At 42.2% G+C, this 24585-nt stretch overlaps 1 protein-coding gene across 1 annotated transcript in view; it reads right to left on the bottom strand.

The window, feature by feature from the left end:
• suclg2 (succinate-CoA ligase GDP-forming subunit beta) overlaps positions 1–24585 on the bottom strand; it is a 111452-nt gene that overhangs the window by 33053 nt on the left and 53814 nt on the right. Inside the window, exons 8-9 of the mRNA XM_034212240.1 lie at positions 21274–21435; positions 20008–20150 (exon numbers count right to left, since the gene is read on the bottom strand). Coding sequence (XP_034068131.1) covers positions 20008–20150; positions 21274–21435 — 305 coding nt within the window. The remainder of the gene's footprint in view (positions 1–20007; positions 20151–21273; positions 21436–24585) is intronic.

Below are 24585 nucleotides of genomic sequence, written 5' to 3'. Positions count from 1 at the left end.
CAATGATAAACCTGTGAGTTGGATGTAAAAAAGTCAGAATCAATATAGATTTTTTTAATTTTAATGTAAATTCCGATTGAACATAGTCAAGAAATGTAAATTACAGTGTCCGTCCAAATTTGTCTTTTTTTACTTATAGTGACAACCACCCTTGAATGATGGGATGGTAGACTAAAAGCTTTAGGAATCCAAACTATAAACATATAATAAGTACCCTGTATCAAGATTGATGCAAACCAAGTGAAATTTGACCTTTTTAGAGAGATTTAGAAAAAAAAACCCACTTCTGGGGTCATTTGGGTGCATTTTCCATTTCTTTGGCCCCCTTCATTCGATTTTGATGATTGACATCTTTTTTGAACCGTTAGAGCCAATAGAATCGAGGGAAATCTAAACATTACCCATTGGTGAATGAGTGCTGCGCAGCCAGAATGCCCCGGAACCGGAAGCTGCGATACACTCTGGTGGCTACAATTAGCAGCTAATATTAAATCTCCGATTTTTACATAAAAATTGAACTATGGATTATCAATCCTTTTTCAAAGTGACAGACACATTGGATTAACCTTCAGCCGCGTTGTTATCGTTTTAATGTCATTGAACACGACTTTTGATCAGAAACCAACAGCTAAGGCAGGGGTTAGCTGAGTTTCTAACCGTTAAGTGAGTATGACACATTAATAGGTTTTTAAATATTAAGAAGCCCTGGCTGAGACACAGTTTTGTGAAAAAAATACCCACCAGACACGGATTAAGGTCCTCTCGGGCTTAACAGGTTAAAGTGCAGCTATCGTGCTATTTCTAGCCATATATTATGGGTCTCAGATATATACAAATATATAAAAACACGTCTATTATGTGTTTTTCTCAAAATACAAACAGATCATGCATTTTAGACATCCCTCTATTCCAGCCCTGTTTAGAGAAACGCAGATTTTGGGTCCTTAGCTGAAAAAGAGGAGGCAGAGCTAATGCCTGATCAGAATTATACCGGAGATAAAGTTAAATTCTGCTGTGATAAAACGCCATCCTGTTCAAAACCACATCAAGGATTATTTCTGAAATAGTATGGAGCGCAAATGCTTTTTCTCTTGCGGTGTATTACAAGGTGAGTTCCTTTTTGTATTTCCTGCTTTTTAAACACCATGTGCACAGTACAGGTTAGCTCTGAGTGTTAGTGAGGCTAGCTAATGTAAACAAAGACAAGATTACGTCTAAAACACGTCAGGCATTGTTTCTGATAGCAACTCTCTGTGGCTCCACCGCCGATTTGACGTCATTTCGGCAGCAAATCTGTATGCGCTCGTTGTACCCCTGTTTTTAAAAGATTTGGGTACGGAGGAAAAGAGAGAGGGTTTTATTTTCTGACGCTGCGTGAGTTCCCCGACGCACCGGGGACACACAATTTTAATTCTCCACGGTCTCTACAGCAATTATATCAAAAGGGATGAAATTGGATATCATAATAGAAACTTGACCTTTTTAAGAAAGGCATCAACTATGATACCTTCAGAATTCATTAAGAAGAAAGATCATGTTACAGTCCCATGCAGCAATTTACCTTTATCAAGAAATCACCCTGATACTGAGTCTTATAGTGCTTAAAATAAATCTGGGAGGACAAGACCTCACTCGGTTGTTGTCTTGGCAACCAAAGCAGCAAATGTCATATGAAACGGCCTTTACCACACTATAATGGCAGAGAATAAGGGAAATTAGGAAATTATAATGACATACAGTAGTGTCAAAATGTACAAAAAGTTAAAGGAAGGTGTGATTTCTTAACTCTTTTGTTTGGCATAATTGACTTATCTGCACATCTACTATGTATATAGTGTTGATACATTGGGAGTTAGTAAACAAGTAAAATGTATTTTAAAGGTCCCCTATTATACTGTTTTTCATCAATATATTATAGGTCTCAGATATATACAAAACATATCTTTGAAGTGTTTGGCTTGAAATACCGAACAGATCATGCATTGCAGCATCCCATAATCCCATCTGTTTCAGCCCTGTTTCAAAAGTGCTGATTCTCTTTTACTTTAGATGAAAATAAGGAGCCCCTCCCCACGCCCCTCTGAGAGATATTTGGTTAAAAAGAACACAATGGTGCTCTAGGAGGAGATTCAGGTGATAAGGTGGGGGTGGGGGTTACCTTGGTTGGTGATTGGCTAACGGTACGTCCACACAGCAGCTTTAAACAAATCTTCCAACGCTTCTCTGCCCATTGACTTTGAATGGGGATGACGTCACTTTGCCTCGCTTTTCGCCGAACTGCATTGTGGGGGAGCGAAGCGAAGATTTCCAGGATTTTCAGGATTCAAAAGTTGAGCAATGTTCTACTTTTGAAGCTGAGCTGGAAGCGTCAGCCAATCAAATCCCGTTTATGCAAATCTGACAGTAGAAGCGCTAGCCAATCAAACCGCGTGTAAGCAGGGAGAACCAGACCACAGTTCATTTCCTCATATTCCAAACGAGAAATTACGGTAGCAAATCACCCGGTTCTTTCCGACCAGAACTATTAACGGGATACAAACCGGAGGAACCAGGCATGGAGGGAGGTGGCAGAGACAGTGGGTGAAACTGGTAGGTTTTCGCCTGTTTGGGGAGTTTATATATATATACAGTGGGGCAAAAAAGTATTTAGTCAGCCACCAATTGTGCAAGTTCTCCCACTTAAAAAGATGAGAGGCCTGTAATTTTCATCCTAGGTACACTTCAACTATGAGAGACAGAATGGGGGGAAAGAATCCAGGAAATCACATTGTAGGATTTTTAATGAATTAATTGGTAAATTCCTCGGTAAAATAAGTATTTGGTCACCTACAAACAAACAAGATTTCTGGCTCTCACAGACCTGTAACTTCTTCATTAAGAGCCTCCTCTGTCCTCCACTTGTTAACTGTATTAATGGCACCTGTTTGAGCTTGTTATCAGTATAAAAGACACCTGTCCACAACCTCAAACAGTCACACTCCAAACTCCACTATGGCCAAGACCAAAGAGCTGTCAAAGGACACCAGAAACAAAATTGTAGACCTTCACCAGGCTGGGAAGACTGCATCTGCAATAGGTAAGCAGCTTGGTGTGAAGAAATCAACTGTGGGAGCAATTATTAGAAAATGGAAGACATACAAGACCACTGATAATCTCCCTCGATCTGGGGCTCCACGCAAGATCTCACCCCGTGGTGAAATGATCACAAGAACGGTGAGCAAAAATCCCAGAACCACACGGGGGGACCTAGTCAATGACCTGCAGAGAGCTGGGACCAAAGTAATACACTACGCCGCCAGGGACTCAAATCCTGCAGTGCCAGACATGTCCCCCTGCTTAAGCCAGTACATGTCCAGGCCCGTCTGAAGTTTGCTAGAGAGCATTTAGATGATCCAGAAGAGGATTGGGAGAATGTCATATGGTCAGATGAAACCCAAATAGAACTTTTTGGTAAAAACTCAACTAGACGTGTTTGGAGGAGAAAGAATGCTTTGTTGCATCCAAAGAACACCATACCTACTGTGAAACATGGGGGTGGAAACATCATGCTTTGGGGCTGTTTTTCTGCAAAGGGACCAGGACGACTGATCCGTGTAAAGGAAAGAATGAATGGGGGCCATGTATCGTGAGATTTTGAGTGACAACCTCCTTCCATCAGCAAGGGCATTGAAGATGAAACGTGGCTGGGTCTTTCAGCATGACAATGATCCCAAACACACCGCCCGGGCAACGAAGGAGTGGCTTCGTAAGAAGCATTTCAAGGTCCTGGAGTGGCCTAGCCAGTCTCCAGATCTCAACCCCATAGAAAATCTTTGGAGGGAGTTGAAAGTCTGTGTTGCCCAGCGACAGCCCCAAAACATCACTGCTCTAGAGGAGATCTGCATGGAGGAATGGGCCAACATACCAGCAACAGTGTGTGAAAACCTTGTGAAGACTTACAGAAAACGTTTGACCTCTGTCATTGCCAACAAAGGGTATATAACAAAGTATTGAGATGAACTTTTGTTATTGACCAAATACTTATTTTCCACCATAATTTGCAAATAAATTCTTTAAAAATCAGACAATGTGATTTTCTGGATTTGTTTTTCTCATTTTGTCTCTCATAGTCGAGGTGTATCTAGGATGAAAATTACAGGCCTCTCATCTTTTTAAGTGGGAGAACTTGCACTATTGGTGGCTGACTAAATACTTTTTTGCCCCACTGTATATATTGCTCGCATAAAACCCCCGGGGTTTTTTGCTTTGTATGTCTGGGGCGGGAGATTCATGTGATTGGTTGTTGGTCGCGTTGCTCGCAAAAAATCCCCAAGCTTTCAGACACCAGCTCCAAGATTTTCAAGATTTTTGAAAAGCTGCTGTGTGGACGTACCGTAATGGTTACACAAGCCAATCTGACATCATAAAGTGGCCAAAATCTGATCAGCTCTTTTTCAGACAGGTTTTCATATAAATGGATCAGGACAAAAAGTGAGTGAATATTTTTTCCTGAAACTTTCAGAATCTCTTTACACAGAGAGGACATGTGTTTATGAATAGAAGACATGAAAAAGTGGATTTTGTATACAGTAATAGGGGACCTTTAAAGAAGACACGTTGTATAAACTACCTCTGCTGCTGCCTATCAATCTTCTCACGTCCTTTACTCTACTTCTCAGTTTTCCCACTGCAAATCTCTTGTCCATCTGTTTCCTCCGCTGGCAGCAGCAGATATCGACTGAGATAACCGTGTGTAGCAGAGTCGTGTTCTACATCTCCTCTGCTGCTCGGTGAACAAGGCAGACTGCTGTCAGCTTGGACTGATCTGGATCTAACAATCTGTGCCACTTCCTTCCCATCGGCTCTCAGGAAGGCAGAGACAATAAGACCTGGACAAGTATAATGTAAGGTGGTATGGGATAGCTAAAGCCCTTGTAAATCTATGACTTTTATATAGATTGTTAATATATATATCCTTTATTTAACCAGTTAAAAGTCTCATTGAGATTCAAATCTGTTTTTCAAGAGCGACCTGGCCAAGAGGGCAGCATGAACAATGTTACAACAAATGAACACAAAACAATACAGGCAGACGAATACAGCGATCGTAAAACACAAATGAAATGGCACATTACCCAGTCAATATGCAAATAAAAGAAACTATAATGAAACATTAAAAACTGGCACAATTTTAAAAAACGACTTTGATTATGGGATATACGAGCAATCACATCGACCAATGGTTTCTTGTTCTCTGTCCTTTAAGATGGACTTGAATTCCCCGAATAGTGATCAAATCTGAGAGTTTCAGCTCCAGTATTTCCCTACCATTGTCTTGGAGGGGCGCTACGTGAAATTCAAGCTGTTTAAAAAAAATAAAAAAAGTTTTTTTTCTTTTCTTTTATATATATGTCACCAAATTGCAACTAATCTATATCTACTGTCACTTTTCACATTGAACATGTGCTCTTTTATAAACTAAACGCTTTCATTTTCAGTTGTGAGTTTAGTGTTTTTGACCCTAAGAAACACTGATGCACTAATCAATAACAATAATCCACAGCTCCTCTCTCTGCTCCAGAGGATTTAAAAAATATATATCCCAATGCCACTGCCACCCCCCCAAAGCAGTAAACCTAGGGGAAACACTGAGCTCCTTCTGTATATTATTCCAAGCACAAGGGGCAGCATATTTAAAAGCTTTTTTACCTAGTTCTGTTCTCACTTTAGGAACCAGCATCTGAATAAAATCGAAGGCCATATAGACTTTGTTTTTACACATATATATTGAATAAAACCTGGTAATGTGAGCTATATTGTGTTTTACAGTCAGTGCCTCTGCATCAGGAACAGCAAATGTGTTGTCCCTATCTCCACTTAACATCAATTCAGACATCATGACACAATTCCATCAGATTAATGATAAAAACCTAGAGGACATTATTTAACTTCTGAAATCCTCCTCCTGCTGCCTTGATATTATTCCAACAGGATTTTTCAAAGATGTTTTGCCTTGCATGGCGTCAGATCTACTTCATATAGTAAACAAATCTCTTCACTCAGGTATTTTTCCACAGGCCCTGAAAACTGCAGTCATTAAACCGCTCTTAAAAAAGAATAATCTAGATGCTTCAGTAATGAACAATTACAGGCCCATATCAAACCTCCCATTTCTAGGTAAAATCATTGAAAAAGTTGTTTTTCAACAGTTGAGTAATTTCTTTCATTTAAATAACTGTTTTGATGTGTTCCAGTCAGGCTTTCGTCCAAACCACAGCACTGAGACTGCTCTTGTAAAGGTCTTTAATGACATCCACTTAAACACAGACAGTGGCAGAACTTCAGTGTTAGTATTATTAGATCTCAGTGCTGCGTTTGACACTGTTGACCACAGCATATTACTAGACCGACTGGAGAACTGGGTGGGACTTTCGGAAACAGTTCTGAATTGGTTTGAATCCTACTTAAAGGACAGAAACAACGTTGTTTCTATAGGTAAATACACATCTGAGTTGACAAATATGACATGTGGGGTTCCTCAAGGCTCCATCTTGGGGCCTCTTCTCTTTAACATCTACATGCTACCACTGGCTCAGATAATGAAGAACAACAAAATAAGTTACCATAGCTATGCAGATGACACACAAATTTACGTAACAATTTCACCAGGAGACTATGCTCCAATTCAAACACTGAGTAAGTGCATTGAACAAATCAATGACTGGATGTGTCAGAACTTTCTCCAATTAAACAAAGATAAAACTGAGGTAATGGTTTTTGGAGCCAAGGCAGAACGTATAAAAGTTAGCGCTGAGCTTCAGTGTGCAATGTTCAAAACAACAGATAAAGCCAGAAATCTAGGTGTAGTCATGGACTCTGACCTGAGTTTCAACAGTCACATTAAAACTGTTACTAAATCAGCCTACTATCACCTAAAGAATATATCTAGGATTAAAAGACTAATGTCACAGCAGGATTTGGAAAAACTTGTCCATGCTTTATCTTCAGTAGACTCGACTACTGCAATGGTGTCTTCACAGGTCTCACTAAAAAATCTATTAGGAAGCTGCAGCTAATTCAGAACGCTGCTGCTCGAGTCCTCACTAACACTAAGAAAGTGGATCACATCACTCCTGTTCTGAAGTCTTTACACTGGCTTCCTGTGTGTCACAGAATAGATTTCAAAATACTGCTGCTGGTTTATAAAGCACTGAATGGTTTAGGCCCAAAATACATTACTGACCTCCTGCTAAATTATGAACCATCCAGATCTCTCAGGTCTTCAGGGACTGGTCAGCTTTCTGTCCCCACAGTCAGAACTAAACATGGTAAAGCAGCGTTCAGTTATTATGCTCCAAATATCTGGAACAAACTCCCAGAAACCTGCAGGTCCGCTGCAACTCTTACTACTTTTAAATCCAGGCTGAAGACTTTTCTTTTTGTCGCTGCTTTTAATTGAACTATTCATATCTTAGACTGCACTGTAACTTTTATCCATGTACTTTTTTCTTTTAATGTTTAATTGCACTGTAACTTTTATCCATGTATTTTTTCTTTTAATGTTTATTTTATTAGCTTTTCTTTTTAATGACTGATTTTAAATGCCATTTTCTTAATCTCTTTCATTTTTTGTAAAGCACTTTGAATTGCCTTGTGTTGAAAAGTGCTATATAAATAAACTTGCCTTGCCTTGCCTTGCCTTTGTTTTCTAGTTTCAAGACCATTTCCCTTCTTTTGTCGGCAGCATATGTGTATTGGTTATATGTGCCTTTTTTCTGTGTATGTGCTCTGAGTTACTATCCTGACCCTAAGCATGGGAACGAAATGAGAGAGGCGATTTCTTTGGAGATGTGATGAGGTGAACGTTTCATGTGAGCCTCAACGTCTTTCCATTATGCTCGATAATAAAGCAGAGCGCGGATCAGAGGATCGTATCAAATCAGGCCGGGGAAAAGCCAATTACACCGACAATAATCTCTCGCTGTACTGCTGCCGGCATGTCTCACCATACGAAGCAACACATACCTGATACCCGGCGAGTGGAGAGGAGGAGCACTGGGGAGATACGGAGGCGTGTGGCGCAGTGGGTTGTGTGTAGGTGTTCGGATCAGGGGAGCACAGGTTCAAACCCCACTGCAGTCAGCATGTCGTTGTGTCCCTGGGCAAGACACTTCACCCCAAATTGCTCCTGTGGGGATTGTCCACAGTATTGAGTATGTAAGTCGCTTTTTATAAAAGCGTCTAACAAGTGACATGTAATGTAATGTAATTTAAAAAGGCAAACATAAAAATGGTGAATGTTTGCTTGTTAGGGCTACACAGTTGGTAGAAAGGAAGCCATAGTTATGAGAGCCAGTGTCTTTGTGACCTTTGATTTGAATTAAGACATCTGTGGGTCAGGGAGAAATGGGCTTCTACCAATTGGACGGCCAAGGGTTCGATCTCAAGCCCATGAAGTCTACAAAGTATTTTTGGACTAGATACTTAACCCAAAAGTCACTTTGGATAAAAGCCTTAGCTTAAATGTCATGTAATTAAATAATTTTACTGAAACAATCTTGATCTCACCATTTTAAAGAGTGGGCAAGGATGTTCAAACTTTGGATGAAGCAAAACACTACTACTGTCCTTGCAAGTGTCAAACCTTGGGTGATATGGAGGTGGAAAGCAAAGAGGGGCTGCTGTAGAGGAGACCGTGCCTTAACCCATGACCCTGCACAGAAAACCCAAGGGGAGAGAGTGTAGAAGCCTCTAGAAGTCAGAAGGTTAATGTGAGTTGTTGAGCCTGGGGCCCTGTTGGAACAAACGCACGCTTCAGGATCAAAGGCACAAGCACGTGATGTACCGACAAGAATAAACAGACACATTGATGCAGGCAAAAAATATCTGACGTGATGCAGATGTATCCTCCCAGGTACAGGTACACACACATAATACAATGAGTTGTTAAGGAATACAGCATCAACACTTTACTCTTTAAACTCAAGTAACGGTGACGTTGTGATATGCAGTATTTTATTACATTTATTTTAGACTGACTGACAGTAGAACAGGTACTTTTGGATAAAAGTGTGAGGAGCTACAAGCTGCACAGTATGTTTTCCATCATCTTTAAGTCAAAACTAAATCAAAAGCATTTATATTTTTTGTCTGGGTAATATGTGTAGGGAGATGGATATTTATACCGTCAAAGCTAATAATGCAGATGTCTTCATGATTTGCCAATATTAGACTATTAGCATGATAGCAGCATATAGCACTCAACTGATGTTGCACTTAAGTTCAGTTACTTTTCATTGGGAGTGCTGAACACACTTTGACAACAGTCTTGTAATCTGTGGCTCTGAGAGAACTAAATATAGGTAGGTAAGGTACGTTTATTTTATATAGCACAGAGGTAATTCAGAGTGCTTTACATCATCATTAACACTTAATAGATATATAATATATATCAAATTACATATGCCATTGAGTTGCATTACAATATCTGTATCCAGTAGGAAATGTGGGCCTGTGATGCCTTTATTTAAAATGCACTTTATGATTTAGAACGGTTTTAGAAAATGTTTAGAAAAAAAAAAAAGGTTTAGAAAATGATCTAATCGATGGAGCACCCCTTTACAAAGCGGCAGGTAAATCCGCTATTATTAATCATCCTTTTTATCACAAACAGCTGGTTGATACCATTTACCTCTGTTAAGCAGTATAACATCCACTGTTGTGTAATACCGTACAGCTCCTAGTATTTATAGGAACGTATAATATGTGAGCCTGCAGAAGTAGAACCCTAATTAATGAGATTTAATTACATATATATAGCTACTGTTGTTATTACAGTTTCAGACTCACTCAGCAGTTAATGATGGGAGGAAAAATAATAATTTTCAAGGCTTTGACAGGTTGTTAGATTGGAAGCTTTCACTTTGACTTGGCTAATGAATTTACAGCAACATTCAACAGCTATTATTGCAATTAACCTGCGTTTCAGTGACACGGTGTCAACATTGACAAGCAACTTAAAAACTATCACCACATTAACATTCCTAGAGGACGGGAAAGGGCGCAGTGTTTGTGGTGTCAGTACACGGCTCAGGGAGCACGGAAGATCTCATCAACTGGGTGTTTGAGTGGTCTCACATAATCTCCCAACATGTGCACACATAAGCACCGGGGGAGCATGAAACGAGGGAGGTCTAACGGTCACACTTGCCGCAGTGTCTCTTCCCAGCCCTGGACATGGCTGTCTGTGATGGTGATACTCCCTCAAGTCTTGGAGCGCAGACAGATGGAGAGACGGGGAACTGGAATGGTGGCAAAGGGCGGAGTGAATGCAGCAGATGGTTTGGATGGAAATATTCTCCATTTATTATACAGAGAGGAGTAGAAAAGCAGTTTGTAAGGACAACACTGGATAGCAACAGCAAGCCACGTTTAGCATGAGGCATTATCATGGGTTAATGATCCATGACTATGTTGAAACCATGTGTGAAGTGTAAACCCAGCATAACAGCCTCCCTCATGGCACGATTTGTATGGCTGGAGGGAATCGTGGGTTAGTGATACTGCCAAGAACAATGGTGCAAGTTCCTTTTAATTTATTCTCTGGATGTCTCTTGGTTAGCAGTGGGTTGTGAAATAAATGCAAATAAATACAATGGCCATTATGCAGCACTCTAGCAAGGACCTGCCTCACGGCAGCAAGGAAGACAGTTAAGAGTAAAGTTGCATGAAACCCAATGCGATAATTCCTACCATCCAGATTGTGTCTTTATAAAACTGTGCAACACAAGACCTACATAATTCTATATTTCTATTGCTATGTGAAGAGGCAGAAACATCAAGCAGCTCTTATGGAGGCACCTCAGGATAAATGAAGCCCTGCTTTGCTATGCCCTTCCTCTGAGAGCTCAACTTCACAAGGTCGCTCAATCACACGCGGCTCCCCTCCCCGTGGCATCCGCAGACCCTATCTGATCGTCGGCTGGCTCCCCCTGGCCCCATGGAGTGAACCAGGTGCTGCGATGACAAATCGCTGTTGGCAGCAATAAGAGAACAGAGAGAGCAGAGCTCAATTAGCTCGAGCTCCAATCCCAGATCCTCTATTGATTTCCCACGGATGAGGAATGGCAGACAGGAGAAAGCTCAATCAGACATGCCCATGGGACCCGTCTATATGTATGTGTGTGTGTGTGTGTGTGTGTGTGTGTGTGTGTGTGTGTGTGTGTGTGTGTGTGTGTGTGTGTGTGTGTGATAATCAACAGGGGACAGATTGGTGCCAAGCCAAGGTGCTGGGATGTGGTGAATACATTAGAGAATCCATAGTCTTTATGCATACATGATGGTTAAGTAATAGTGTTGTCTAGTGATGGTGCAGTGGAAAATGACATGCGTCTTTAGTAGCATGCCGAGTCGTCCAAACACAGATCAAATGGAGACAGACAGGGCATCAGCTCCCTGAAGGGCAAATCAGCTCCATGGTACATCTCTGCACAACTCCTTAACTTCATCATATTAACCTCCGCAGGAAGAATGAGGTGTGTGTGTGTGGGGGGGTAGAATCTGACAACTGAATTCCTCCTTTGCCTAAGTCTTGAACCTTCCTCCCTAGCGAGTACATGTTCTGTAAGACTGCATGCATTTGTTATTTTGTCCATGGCAGTGTATTTTTTCGAGCTAGTATTGTAAGAGTTTGGATTCAAGAGTTTAGGTGATAGGAAATGTGTGGAGAAATGTCAGTGGGAGTGAGTGGCAACATATGTGTAGTTTGTTGTAAATGAAGTGGATTCAAATGCAAATGGCTAATTGTGTCTCAAACTATCTCATACAAATGCACGACTCTGCGGCAGAATTATTCTTGCTCGCCCACATGCACCCTCTCTGAGTGTCTCTGTAGCTTGCTTTCTCTTAATCTGGGACGACTGTACTCCCTATCAGAAACACCTGTTCCCCGAGCCAGCTGTGGTCCAGGTCAGCCCACACTCACCCTGGTCGGTCAGTAGCAGCGTGGCCATGATGCATTTAGATCAACACAAGCATTGCTATTCTAAAAGGGTAATCAATGCCCTGAAGACAATGAAGTTGCCTACAGCACATTACTGAATCAGTCAGTCAATCAATCAAGCAATCATTTATTAACGACCACCGACCTTGCTTTCAGTAAAACATGGTGTTGCAGTGTCATTAACATCCAATGTGATATATTAACATGACCTTGGACACATGACTGACTGCAATATGTATAGGGTTAAAATAACAGACTTCTTGCCAATGTATTTATTGTAATAAAACATATGTGGTACCTTTGGTTATCTTGCATGCTTATGTGTAACATGAATATATAATTACATGTAAAGTGTATTCAAACATCAGTATTAACTATTGCGATATACAAAGAAAATGTGTCATAGCAACTTTTTCCTGAAACGCATTTTTTTTAATAAGCACTCCTAATATTAATGTAAAACATTTTGTCTTCCTTTAATGCCAATAAAACGCAAGATATGCAACACACGTCACGACCCATCAACATTGTTGGTGAATATCTGTCATCACCCGCTGTTACTTCTGTTTCTATGCACAAGCAGGATTTAAAAATAGAACAATCAACACTTTAATAGAACAGACTTGGTGTCACTCCAAGGAATAATCATTTGTTCTGCGGCACCTATAGACGTGTTCGTACAACATATGGAAAATGTAGTTAAAAAACAAGTCTCTAGAACTATTACCAACAAACTTTATCTATGTAATATACATAACTGCTGGAAAAGCTGAACTTGAATAGACTAAAGTTGTTCATAAGTAAGAAATGTGCAAGAGCTTTTTATTTTTGTCCATCGGATACATGTTTATTAATTCAAGGTGGAAAGTGTGTAATTAGCAAGTCCACCAGCTCTGCATGGGTCTATAAATGTACGGTTCACTGAAACACAACAGAACCTTTGCCTTATACATTACTGACTTGCAATGTGCAGCCTTCAAATCTAAACACACAAGCTGAAGAAGAAAAAAAAATATCAATACAATATGTGTTCACACAGATTAATTAGAATGCATTTGGCTTGTGATGAAGACATTTCAAGTGACAACACGGGGTCAGTGACTCGGAGTTTATCAAATAGTATAACTGTAAGCTTCCCACATTGTCGCAGGGATATTAAATGTACCAGCAAAAAACAACTCCGTATTTCTCAGGAATGCAGGCTTTTAATGCATTGTAAGCAAATCTGCGAGAAAACCATTATGTGAGGTAGAGCCTTTCTCTTATAATGGCTAGCCATAACAATAACCTGCACAGCCTATAACTGAAACAAGAAGAAATTAATCACCTCGAGAGCCACTTCTCCTTTGAGCACATACACCCACAATGCTTCCCTGCCTGTTTCAAGCATTGTTTCTTTGGCCTGGCCTCGATATAGCAGCCCCAGTGCGTAGGCAGGACTAAGTACTCGTCCCTCTTCTGCTGGCCCCCTATTTAGTACTTGTGCAATATTCTGCGCACTGGGAATGAACTCCATTACCGTGGTAGCTTGTTTTTCCCCCATTCCTCTCCTTTTCTCAACGGCTTTGCGTTGCCTGTGTTTATAACCCAGGGAACGAGCAACTCCCACAGGCCCTCGGCTTCAGGCGGAAAGGTGATTTCTTTTTTAAAATAACATACAATGGGGGGCTCTTGCAACACAGGTGACTTCTGTGATTAAAAGTTGTTGGGGACCCGTGGGGGACAACACAAGAATGTTTTTGCACCTATTTGCATTTCTGAATGAGCTGTGTGATTTCCATCGCAGTCCTGCACCCAAAGGACCCAGCTCGGTTAAATAAGGCTTCTTTAACTCTCTCCTGTGCAGCATGAAGACAGGACGGTGCTCTTCTTACAACACATTTCTGTGGGTCACCTGTCTTTGGACCAGAACCAATTCCTTGCTGTGACTCCATTCATGTTGAGGAGCATTAGACATGGACTCAGATGTCTCCATATGGGGACGAAAAAGGCAGCGCCTGGGCTCCTATGAGATTTAGCTAGCGGGCATGAAACCGCGGGAAGCTCCTCACATTGACTTTAACAGGATTTGACTAGATGAAAGGCTACAGGCAAGAAAAGAGAGATACAAAGAGGCGGAGAGAGGAAGTAGAAACACAAGCAGGCAGGCCACAGCAGGTATCACCATTTAAGTAGTGCTGAATAATAACAATACATGCATTTTGATAGAAAACAGTGTTGGAGAGCTACTAATAGTGGTGACCCATGTGAAGGGGCAGATGGGACTTGGAGTTGACCAGGTTCAGAACTGTCACTGCGACTAGTAGGGATGCATACCGGTATCCGGAATTACCGAAATACCGGTTACGGTATACCGTACCGAAATCAGATCCGGTTTCGATACTTTAAAAAAAAAAATATATATTTTTTTTTAAATACATTTTAAAAGTGAGTCCGTGGCCCGTGATGGCGGATGTTATAAATTAGATTGCATAATCGTTTTTCTTCATGTTTTATGTATTTTTCATTGTGTGTTCAATACTAGAAAGGTAAAAGTCCCACAAATGAACTGTGATGGGATTTGTTTTCTCTCACCAGTGAAGGCAAATGTTGATTTTAAAGATGAGATTTGTTTGTTTGTGCAATGCCGAGATCTCATGACCATTATTCTATTATGTATTTGTTCTCTAGTCGAATCTCAGGTTTAACATTAATTATAACGGTGCTATAACGGTCTGTTTGCATTGACAATATGTGCTATTCACGCGGCACACCTGATGATATTCCATAATCGGTTTTCTTCATATTTTTTTATGTATTTTCATTGTTTGTTCAGTACTAAAAGGTCCAAGAAGTCCCACAATTGAATTTAATATTCTTTTGACATGTTAACTATATCGTAAAGTGCTTCATGGGAGTAATTGTGGGATGATACATTTTCAAAGTATCACGATATGTATCGGTTGAGTATCGGTATCGTTCAGTGGTATCGGTATCGTAAAAAAGTCAACGATATGCATCCCTAGCGACATGGAAGAAAGTGTTGGGGAGGTAAAGCAGAGTCACTGAGCTGGAAAGAAGGGATAACGTTTGGGCAATGGGGGCAAAAACATTAGGGGACGTGCATAATGATCCCACACGACCGAGGGAGGGAAAAAGGCACACTCACAGGTGAGCCTCAGCTTTTATAATTGAGATAACACACACACACACACACACATGCCCGTGGGAGCTGGACAAAGATGTTTCATGATCAACAGCGTGATTACGCAACAACATTAACACATGCATATGAACACACCTCCAAATCTGCCCTGGAGGAGGGTCGCCCAGCTGAACTAATGCTAATGCAACAATCTGTGCCTCTTTTACCCTCAGAGCGGAGCACGCCTGCTTCGCCTTAAACAACGCAGCAGCACGGCGAACTACACAAGCCTGCAGGTACCAATCGAGAAAGAAAACACACGGAGGCACATGGACACGTATGCAAAGAGAAAGCACTGACACAATATGTCCCTTTGTGATTACCTTAAAAAGATAAGAGAAAATAGTAATGGCCTTTTTTTCAAATTGGTTTTTGTTTGTCCTCCAGCTCATTTTCTTTTGTGCACTCACAGAGGCACTGAACGGGAGGCAGAACATTTAAAAGTCACAACAACGGAAATTTGACTGGCTCTCTGCCCACAGCGTGTGTAGAACAAAATGTCACTCTCAGAGGGTAAAAATGTATCTACCGCCCCTGGTTCACTCAGTGAAGTAGCAAAACTATGGAAAAAGTATTTTGTTGATTGTGAATTAGAAACACAAAGTTGACAGGCAGCAGACACAATTAACTTCAAAATTGATTTCAATAATCACCTGTCCCCACTGTAGCTTCGAGGTTGTGTGGTCATCTAACAGTCAGAAGGACTGGGGTAATATAAGACCCCCAGTCCGTGCAGTCAATATGTCAATGTATCTTTAGGCAAGATACTTAACATGTAATTGTTCCTGATGGCATAGCCAGTATTGTCTGATTGTGACTGAATGTTAAAAGGTGGCACCGCGCTTTGAGGGGTCGTTAAAGACTGGAAAGGCACTACATTCATTTACAATTACCACTAAGTTGTACTAATATGACTTTAGATTATATCACATTGAGTTGAACACCAAAAATGCAGCAAAGTTACAATAAGATGTGAAAAGCAGGATGCTCACAGCCACACAGGAGGGAGTGCAGGTGTTCACACACGTTCACAGTCCCACGCCTTCTAGCTAATATATTCACCAGCAAACTGCTATTTTCTTCTTATCAATTGCATACATATTTTACAGATGAGACTTTCACTGGTTTGATTACACTGACTGAACACATGTGTGATAACACTATATGTCAAAATGTGTCAACCCAAGGGGGAAACATTTGAGGCATATGATTATTCATTTGCAAATTAATAGCGAGATGTGCTTTTTCATTCGTCAAAATCAAATGTAAAAGCACCAGGAAAAAATGAGGCTATTTTGATTATTTTAATGACATTTTTGTCATCAAATATATTTAGTAACCACTATTGATAACATGTGGTTTGATATACTGGTGGCACTTAGACAGACATACACGAACAACAAGGGTGTGTTATAAATATGTTATCATGTACTGTAGCCTATACAAATGACAGAAAACAGCCTTAAGCTCGAAGAACAAAATGGATGTCGAGTTGGTCAAAACATCCATCTGCCACGTTCTTGAAGGCCCAGGCAATAACCAGGTAATTTGGCTGTTGGTATTTGATGCCTGCTCCTGCTTCGCGCCTACAGGTGATATGAAGGAAACCTCAATAAATTCTGCCATTCAGACTGTGCTGTGTGTGGAGATGAAGAAAGTGGAGCTATTAATTTTAGCATGAAAAATAAATATGTCCACGTTTAAAAAGCCGGGGGCTGGAATTCAAACAAAGCTGAATAGTCTATTACACCCAGCTGAGCTACATAACATCTCACGTTTTTAACACACACTGGGCTACACAATGCTTTATTATTCTTTATTTTTTTTCTTCTGTTGTTCTCACTTCACATACCTTTTCCCCATCTCATCACTCCCTTTGCTTTCCTTCCAGAGAATAATAATGTTTAAGGTAATGAGTGGTGTAAGGGTAGATGCTGGAGAAGTGAGAGGACAAGAAGAAAGGGAGGCTTTGTCATCTCCGTCTGCTATTCACTGCCAGCATAACACTTGCATCACTTCCACTTCTTTCAGCACAATGAGCCTCAGACATCAAAGCGGAGGACCGAGAGGGAGAGAGCGGGAATGTCGGAGGGAAGCAGACTAAAGCGTAAAAAGACGACTGAGAAGAAATACACTGAAATGTCCTGTTTTTGTGGAAATGCGTGGCGTCATTACAGCGGGATATTTCCTGCTGTTTCGCCGGTCTCTAAAAAGCACTTCTGTCATCACCACAGTACATAAACATTCCAAAAGTACATACATAGTGTATATATTCATGTATGCAGCACAACATTGATGTCCTTCCCCACAGCCGCTCAGTTTATGCAGTACCAGCGGAAACAAATATAACAACAAAACTATTAGCTGAGAGAAGAAGAAAATGTTTTCAAAAAGGTGGAACAATAATGAGATGAAATGCAGGTGAACCAGTGCACCCGGGAATTCAATAACAACAGGTTGCATGTTTAAAAGCCATAAGCACTGATTGCCTAAACAATGCTCACTCAATAACTTAGTCAATCATGTTGCCTTATTATACTCACCTATCCTCTGGACTGACTTGAATTTGAATTGTGCTCGTATTTTTGAGTTGTGGAGTGTTAATTTGTGGAAAAAGAGAAACTAAATGCAAATGAGTAGCGCTCTCTGTCAGCTCTCTCTCTCTCCTGCGCTCTGTAAAATGATTAACATTCCCTCCACAGATCAGAGCAGGTTTCTCAACTCCCCTGGTTGAAATGCTAATGGTGCTTCCAACCCAGTTTAATGTCAATCCTATTCTACTTTTCTTCAACGTTAGGGAGGAGCTCCCTGTCTCTATTTCCATACACAGCAGCAGGGGGGACAGACAGCGGGCTTACTCCCCCATCTGGATCCAGGGAAGCAGCCCAAGACAGAAAGGGAAGGAGGAACGGGAGGAGGATCCTCTCGTCGATGCGGGAGTTTTCTTCAGCGTACAGCAACTGCAGACTTGAAAACCCTTTCGCTTCCGCAGAAACTCACTTTTTAAAGGCTGTAATAATAATCAAAATGATAAATGATGGCCCCATGCCAGGTGAGAGTGACTACTCTTTGTAATTTCGTCCCTCCCCTGCTGATGGCAGTTATTTATCATTCATTATTCATTTAGTTTTTCCCCTACCCACCATTGAGTGGTATTCACATGAGACCAAAGTGAATCTATGCTCAATGGAAATCTGAGTGAGGAATTGTATCACCTGCTGGGGTGTTAAGGTCAGGAGGTTTTTAACATTCATAGTATAAAAGGTGTGCAACACAGGTCTGTTCACTGCTGTGTCATAAATATGAGGCAGAACTCTTCACAAAAAGATTCAATTTCCATACCTGTATTACAGTCGATATATTTCAAAGCCTCGTGAAAAAGAAGGAAATCTAAATTCAGTTTGACACCACCTCTCTCGTAAATACGGAACAAGCACTGGAAGCTGTGGTTGAAAATGACTACTCCTAGGTCGGTAAAGGTGGGACACATTCGTATGAAACACAGCAGAAACCTACGTGTGAGAAAAAGTGAAGTCAAACTGAAGTGCCTAAAACCTGCATTTTCGCTAGTATCCAGCAGGGGGCGATGCCACTGGTTGCAAAAAGAAGTTTGAGAGTTTATGAGAACATTATCTCACTTCTCACTTGATTTCTTAAACAGAGTAAATATTTTCCTGACACAGCTATGGTCTCAATCGCTAGGATTAGGTCTTCTTCAATAAAGCAGGGTATGTATTATGTATATTAAGGTCACATTTAGAGTAGATGACACTTTAGGGATGTGATACAAAAAAATGATGCTAACACTCAGCGATGGCTTGTCTCGTTGTTGCCTGTTTTTTACATCTTAGAACTTTAATCTGTTCACATTGGTTTTTTTAGCTGATGAAATTGAATTGTCACTTTTTTGATGGATAAAAAAAGACTTGCTCCATCTTCTCGTCTTACGTCTGGTTGCAAGATGGCGACGGCAAAAACACCAAACTCAAGACTTCAAAAGCTTAGTCCACAAACAAAACGGGTGGGGTCATGTTGACTACGTCCCATTCTTACTGTATACAAAGTCTGTAAAAAACGTTTTTAAAGCATTTCATGACAAGTGAAGTCCATATGTGATAATACAGGTTATTTTAAAAGAGGGAAGAACACTAAATTGGTATCAAATTCTACTCTGTATTACAATCACGCCAGAGATGCTAACAGAGAGGACACCGGAGCTCACTCCAGGGAAGCGGGATTGACAGCCGCGGGGGAATTAGCGGTGTGATGACTGTCAACACACAATCTGCACTGCGGTATGGTTACAGGGCTCATATTGTTTAGTTTGGAGTTATTAGCTTTCAGAACATAGAGCTGAATCACTTGTAAAACACCCCAAGCTGCCACTCATCCTGAGCTGCTAGACTTTCAGAAGCAGGCTTTTGGATCAAATTAAAATAAATGTTTCGGTTGTATATGAGCATGTTCTGTGTGTAAATATGCATTTGTACATGTATGTGGATGCACAAGTGATAATGACACTGTATATGAGTTGTATTGCAGAGTACAGAGCTATGATTTATCATGCCTCTGCAACTTTAAATGATGGGATATATTCACACTTAGTGAAACATGGACATATGCCAAGGTTCCCAGTCTAATGAGCACTGTTGTCTCAGTGACAAAGCCCTAAACAGACAGACAGGGCTTTGTGAATGTGCATTGACAAGATACATGACTGCAATGTCAAACACAATTCAACAGTTGACATACTTTTTTCTGACTCCATTTGGCTTTTGTTTCATCGTTACAAGTCTTCTAGCTTAGGTATAAAAAAAGTAATTCTTTAAAACGTTGTTCCTACCTTAGGGTCAGCAGTCAGCAGCTTAAAGGCCTCGTACACCTGCCTCTCTTGGACTCCTCCCCCCAGGTCCAGGAAGTTAGCTGGCTTTCCTCCATGCAGGTCAATGATGTCACATGTGGCCATGGCCAACCCGGCTCCATTCACTGTAAAACATGTAAATTATATTTAAAAATGCATATTGAAATATGGAGGGTAGTATTAACAAAACATTTTGTTTCAGATGTACCCGTTTTTTATGTTGAGTGTTAACGGTACCTATCTGAGTGTTAGTCCTCCCTAAAGTCCTGAAATTGAAACACAAATCTCTGTATGACTAGCAGCTATGAGTTAATTAAAATAACACTACCACTGCTTAAGAAGAGATAACATGTACTGTTCGTAAACCCATGAAAGGAATCGAGCCAGACATATCAAGCAAAGAAGAGCAAACGGCTTTCAAAAAAGTAAATTGGTGAGAAATATTCTTTTCAATGCTTTAAATCAAGCAACTCAGTGAACATCTGATTATGACTCAACTCCCGACTTCAGACAAAAGAGCTTTGATTAAAAGAGGTTCTGCTACCCTTTTTATCACGGCCTTGGCCATCATTTAGCCTGCTGCCAATGCCTCCATCCTGCTGAGGTGTGCGGCAGCCAAGAGAACACAAACGTCTTACATCATTTGGTTTAGCCAAGCTGTACTTGTCCTGGCAAGCTCCCAGACAGAGGTCTCAATAAAAAGGAAATTCGCTTGAACAGCTGTCACTTTGGTGGCTTACGCAGCTCTCAAGGAAGCGGCAGTGCCTTAAAAACTGTTGTTACTTTAAGAGAGGCTGGTTGCTAGGGATGCAGAAAGTGTGTGTGTAGTGTTAGTGCTAACAGACATCGAATGTGTTTATGAGGCCACGGGGTAAGACGCACGAGCACCTGTTAGTGCTGCTGTACACTGTAAAAGCTTTGATTTATGACAAGAGAGGGGGCCTTTAATGCTAACAATCTGGCTCGCTGGAGACTTTCAGGGCGGATTATAGCTAATTAGAACGCATTGGTTACGGCAGCATTCCTTCTGGAGCCCTCAGAAAGCTGCTCCTTGTAATGTGGACTGGAGGAGAGCCCAGGCTGCCTTTACTTTGACCAAGTTTTAACCGTGCCTGAGCTTTTCACTTATGCAACTTGAGAGGCGCATTAAAGCTTTATGTAAGGAGGAGTTGGCTTATGTGAGAATTCATTCAATGGTTGGCGTTTCTGTGCAGCAGTGAGCTCCGTTATAGGGTTTTGTTTCCATACCAAAGCAGGCGATGTTTCCATCCAGTCCGATATATTTGAGGTCCCACTTGGCAGCCTCCATCTCCGTGGGGTCGCTCTCACTCATGTCGTCCATGGCAAACACACTTTTCTGTCGGAACTCGGCATTGTCGTCAAAGTTGATCTTGGCATCAAAGCAAACCACTGGAGGAAAGAGGATAAAACAAAAGCAGAGTTAGGAAAAAATATAGCAGCAGGGGAAGCACAAATGTAAGGAAAAGGAAAAATCACAGGCAAGGGAAGAGAAAGAGGACCTTAGACATTAAAAGCAAATTAATCATCATTTTAAAACCTGAAATTAATGAACTTCCCTCGGCGTACTGGTCTTGATTATTTCAAAGGTTGGCTTCCTGAGGCGGGTGTTTTGACACTGGCTCTCAAGGATATACCATTATAGTAAATGGACATTTCCTTTACACTTCAAAGAGACCAACCTCATGAAGCTTTCCTGGAAAAATAGCAGGCCAAAGAATTATAACATATTCAGTGACTTAATCTAAGGAATAGTTGAATGTGTTGGGCAAGTTAGTTTATTGGCTACCTTACTGTGACTTAAATGTCCAAAAGTTACAAAAGCAAGGAGTCTATAGGTTACTTACGTAACCCCAGTTCTCAGAGTAACATGAAGTGAGATGTCTCACTATGGGATGCGCCTCAACGCGTATGCAAACAGAAGCATCAATCTCATTACGCCAATCCTGATTGGCTGGTGATCTTGACGTCAACGTCAGGGAATCCACCCACCCTTTAAGTAGCTTGCGCTACGACGCAGCATCATTACAAATAAGCACCTCTTCTCGCTTCGTCTTAGCAAGAAGGGCCGTCTGGTGAGACATCTCACTTCATGTTACTCTGAGAACTGAGGTTACGTAAGTAACCTATAGTTCTCATTCATAACACTCCGTTCGATGTCTCACTATGGGATATTGAAACTCCCGTATTGCTAGACATGCTTATCTCGAAAATCACCAAAACAACCAGAACTTAACAGGTAGAACCCTGTCTCAACACGGGGCCCAGCACTGCGCGGGCCACACTTGGAGCAGAGACATCTAGCCTGTAAAAGCGGACAAAAGTGAGCAGCGAGGACCAGCTCGCTGCTGCACAAATGTCTTGGATGGAAACACCCTTGAACAAAGCCCAGGATGTAGCCAGTCCACGAGTAGAATGAGCACGCAGGTCCGTTGGTGCCTGCAAACCCTGACTCGTATAAGCCAGAGCCATCGCTTCCACAATCCAGTGGGAGAGCCGTTGCCTGGTAACGGGCTTGCCCTTTTGAGGACACCGAATTCAGGCGTAGGCCCAGGAAGAGTACAGTCTGGGCTGGAGACAACATGCTCTTTTCTGTGTTTATTACGAAACCCAGGTCGAGCAGGTGTTTTACGAGGACATTCGTCTGCGTAATAGCCTCTTGCTCCGACTGTGCGAGAAGGAGCCAGTCGTCCAGATAAGTTGCCAGGCGAATACCCTGTTGTCTTAACGGGGCTATCGCGGCTTCCGTACACCGTACAAACACTCGCGGGCTGAGAGACAGACCGAAGGGAAGTACTCTGTACTCTTAACAGAAAGGCGAACCTCAGATATTTCCTGTGTGGGTAATATACTGGGATGTGGAAATACGCATCTTTCAGGTCGACTGATGTGAACCAGTCGTTTTTGGCGCACGAGACGCAACAGAGATGTGTGAGTGAGCATTCTGAATTTGTATCTTTTGAGATATTTGTTCAGAGCTCTCAAATCTAGTATAGGCCGAATCCCGTTCCCTCCCCGTTTGGGAACGAGGAAATACTTGGAATAAAAGCCGCTCTGACTCTGTTCGGCGGGTATTATCGATATAGCCTTCTTTTCTAGTAGCGAGAAAATCTCTTGCTCTAGAATATGGGCCGACTCTCCCCGGGCCTGTGAATACAGAATGCCCGAGAAGTGAGGGGGGGTGACAGCGAATTGGAGCCTGTAGCCCCGTGTTACTGTCTTGAAAACCCAAGCAGAATCTGTGAGCATCCTCCACTTTTCGCTTCTCAAAGCGAGCGGAGATGTCACAGCTCTGTCGTCTGCCCTCAGTGTCTCTATTTGTTGTGTTATGGGGCCCTCTAGTGTCTGAACACGGTGGTACCCCATGTTGAAAACCCCGGCCGACACTGCGCATGCGCGTGGTGGTGGTGCCTTCACAATCCCGTCTATTGTCCGCCTTTTGAGAGAGGCCGTAGCCGCTCTCAAAAGAGGGGCAGACGACAGACTGTTTATTGCTTTTATAGTTTTTCTTTTCATTTTTATTGACTTTTTATTGACTTGGCTTCAAGCCTGGAAACGACAGTGGAAAATGATTTATTTTGAAACAACAATGATGACATGTGTTTGTGTGACTTAAACAGGCAGCGGAACTTGCTGTCTTCGATGTTAAGTCCATTTCCCTGATGGCGCAAACTTGAGGATGACGTTCTGGCTTCACTCGAGGCGGCGGGAAGATGGGGGCATGGTGGCACCCCGAAAACACATGAGCATCCAACACTGGAACGTGCTCTGGAGCTGGGGAACAGGGAACTTCCAGCTCCTTCATTGAGGAGAGGAGAGGAGGCCGTCAGGCGTTTTTCCTGGTCTGGAAGGTTCGTCAGGTTGTACTACCATAATTCCCAGTGCTTTGCCCGTGGCTTGGACTGCACAGCGCTGCACATGGATGCAAATGTCCGTGATCGCTGCGATCTCGTCCCACACGGCAGGCTCAGGTTTGCTCGACATTTCTTCGCAGAGCTCCGCCTGGTAGGCGGTCAGCAGCGAGGAGACGTTGAGTGCCCTGGCGGACAAAGCTGCGGCTTTATAGGCCCATTCGGTCATCGCTGACTGGAACCGGTCTGCCTTTGCCGGTAGCATGGGGTTCCTGCTCGGTGTCGAAGCCAGCCTCGGTTGGAGGTGGGCTGCCACCAGCGGTTCCATGGGCGCCATGCGGAGCAGGCCGAGCCTCTCCATACCGTCACAGTCCAGGGAGGAGGCACCCTGGATTGGGGCCTTGTTGCTAAAGGGACGGTCTCTCCACGAGACCGACACCTCGTCCAGCATCTCCGGAAAGACTGGAAGGAGCTGCCTCTTCGTCCTCGCTGCTTGGGCAAGTTCTTCCCCTCGTAGCGAGATCTGGAGGTCTCCTTGGCCACTTCAGGCCATGGGATGTCCAGCCTGGACGCAGAGCGTTGACACACGGCCTGCAAGTCCATGCTTAGGACAGGCGAAGCTGGTGTGCTCTCGCCCGGGGGAGCGGACATCGCTCCCGGCTTTGCAGCCTGAGCCGATGAAACGAAGATG

Source organism: Gymnodraco acuticeps, unplaced genomic scaffold, assembly GCF_902827175.1.
Source record: "Gymnodraco acuticeps unplaced genomic scaffold, fGymAcu1.1, whole genome shotgun sequence".
Lineage (NCBI taxonomy): Eukaryota > Metazoa > Chordata > Actinopteri > Perciformes > Bathydraconidae > Gymnodraco > Gymnodraco acuticeps.
The sequence above is the reverse complement of the archived record's forward strand: the minus strand, read 5'-3'. Positions and strand labels throughout refer to the sequence as shown.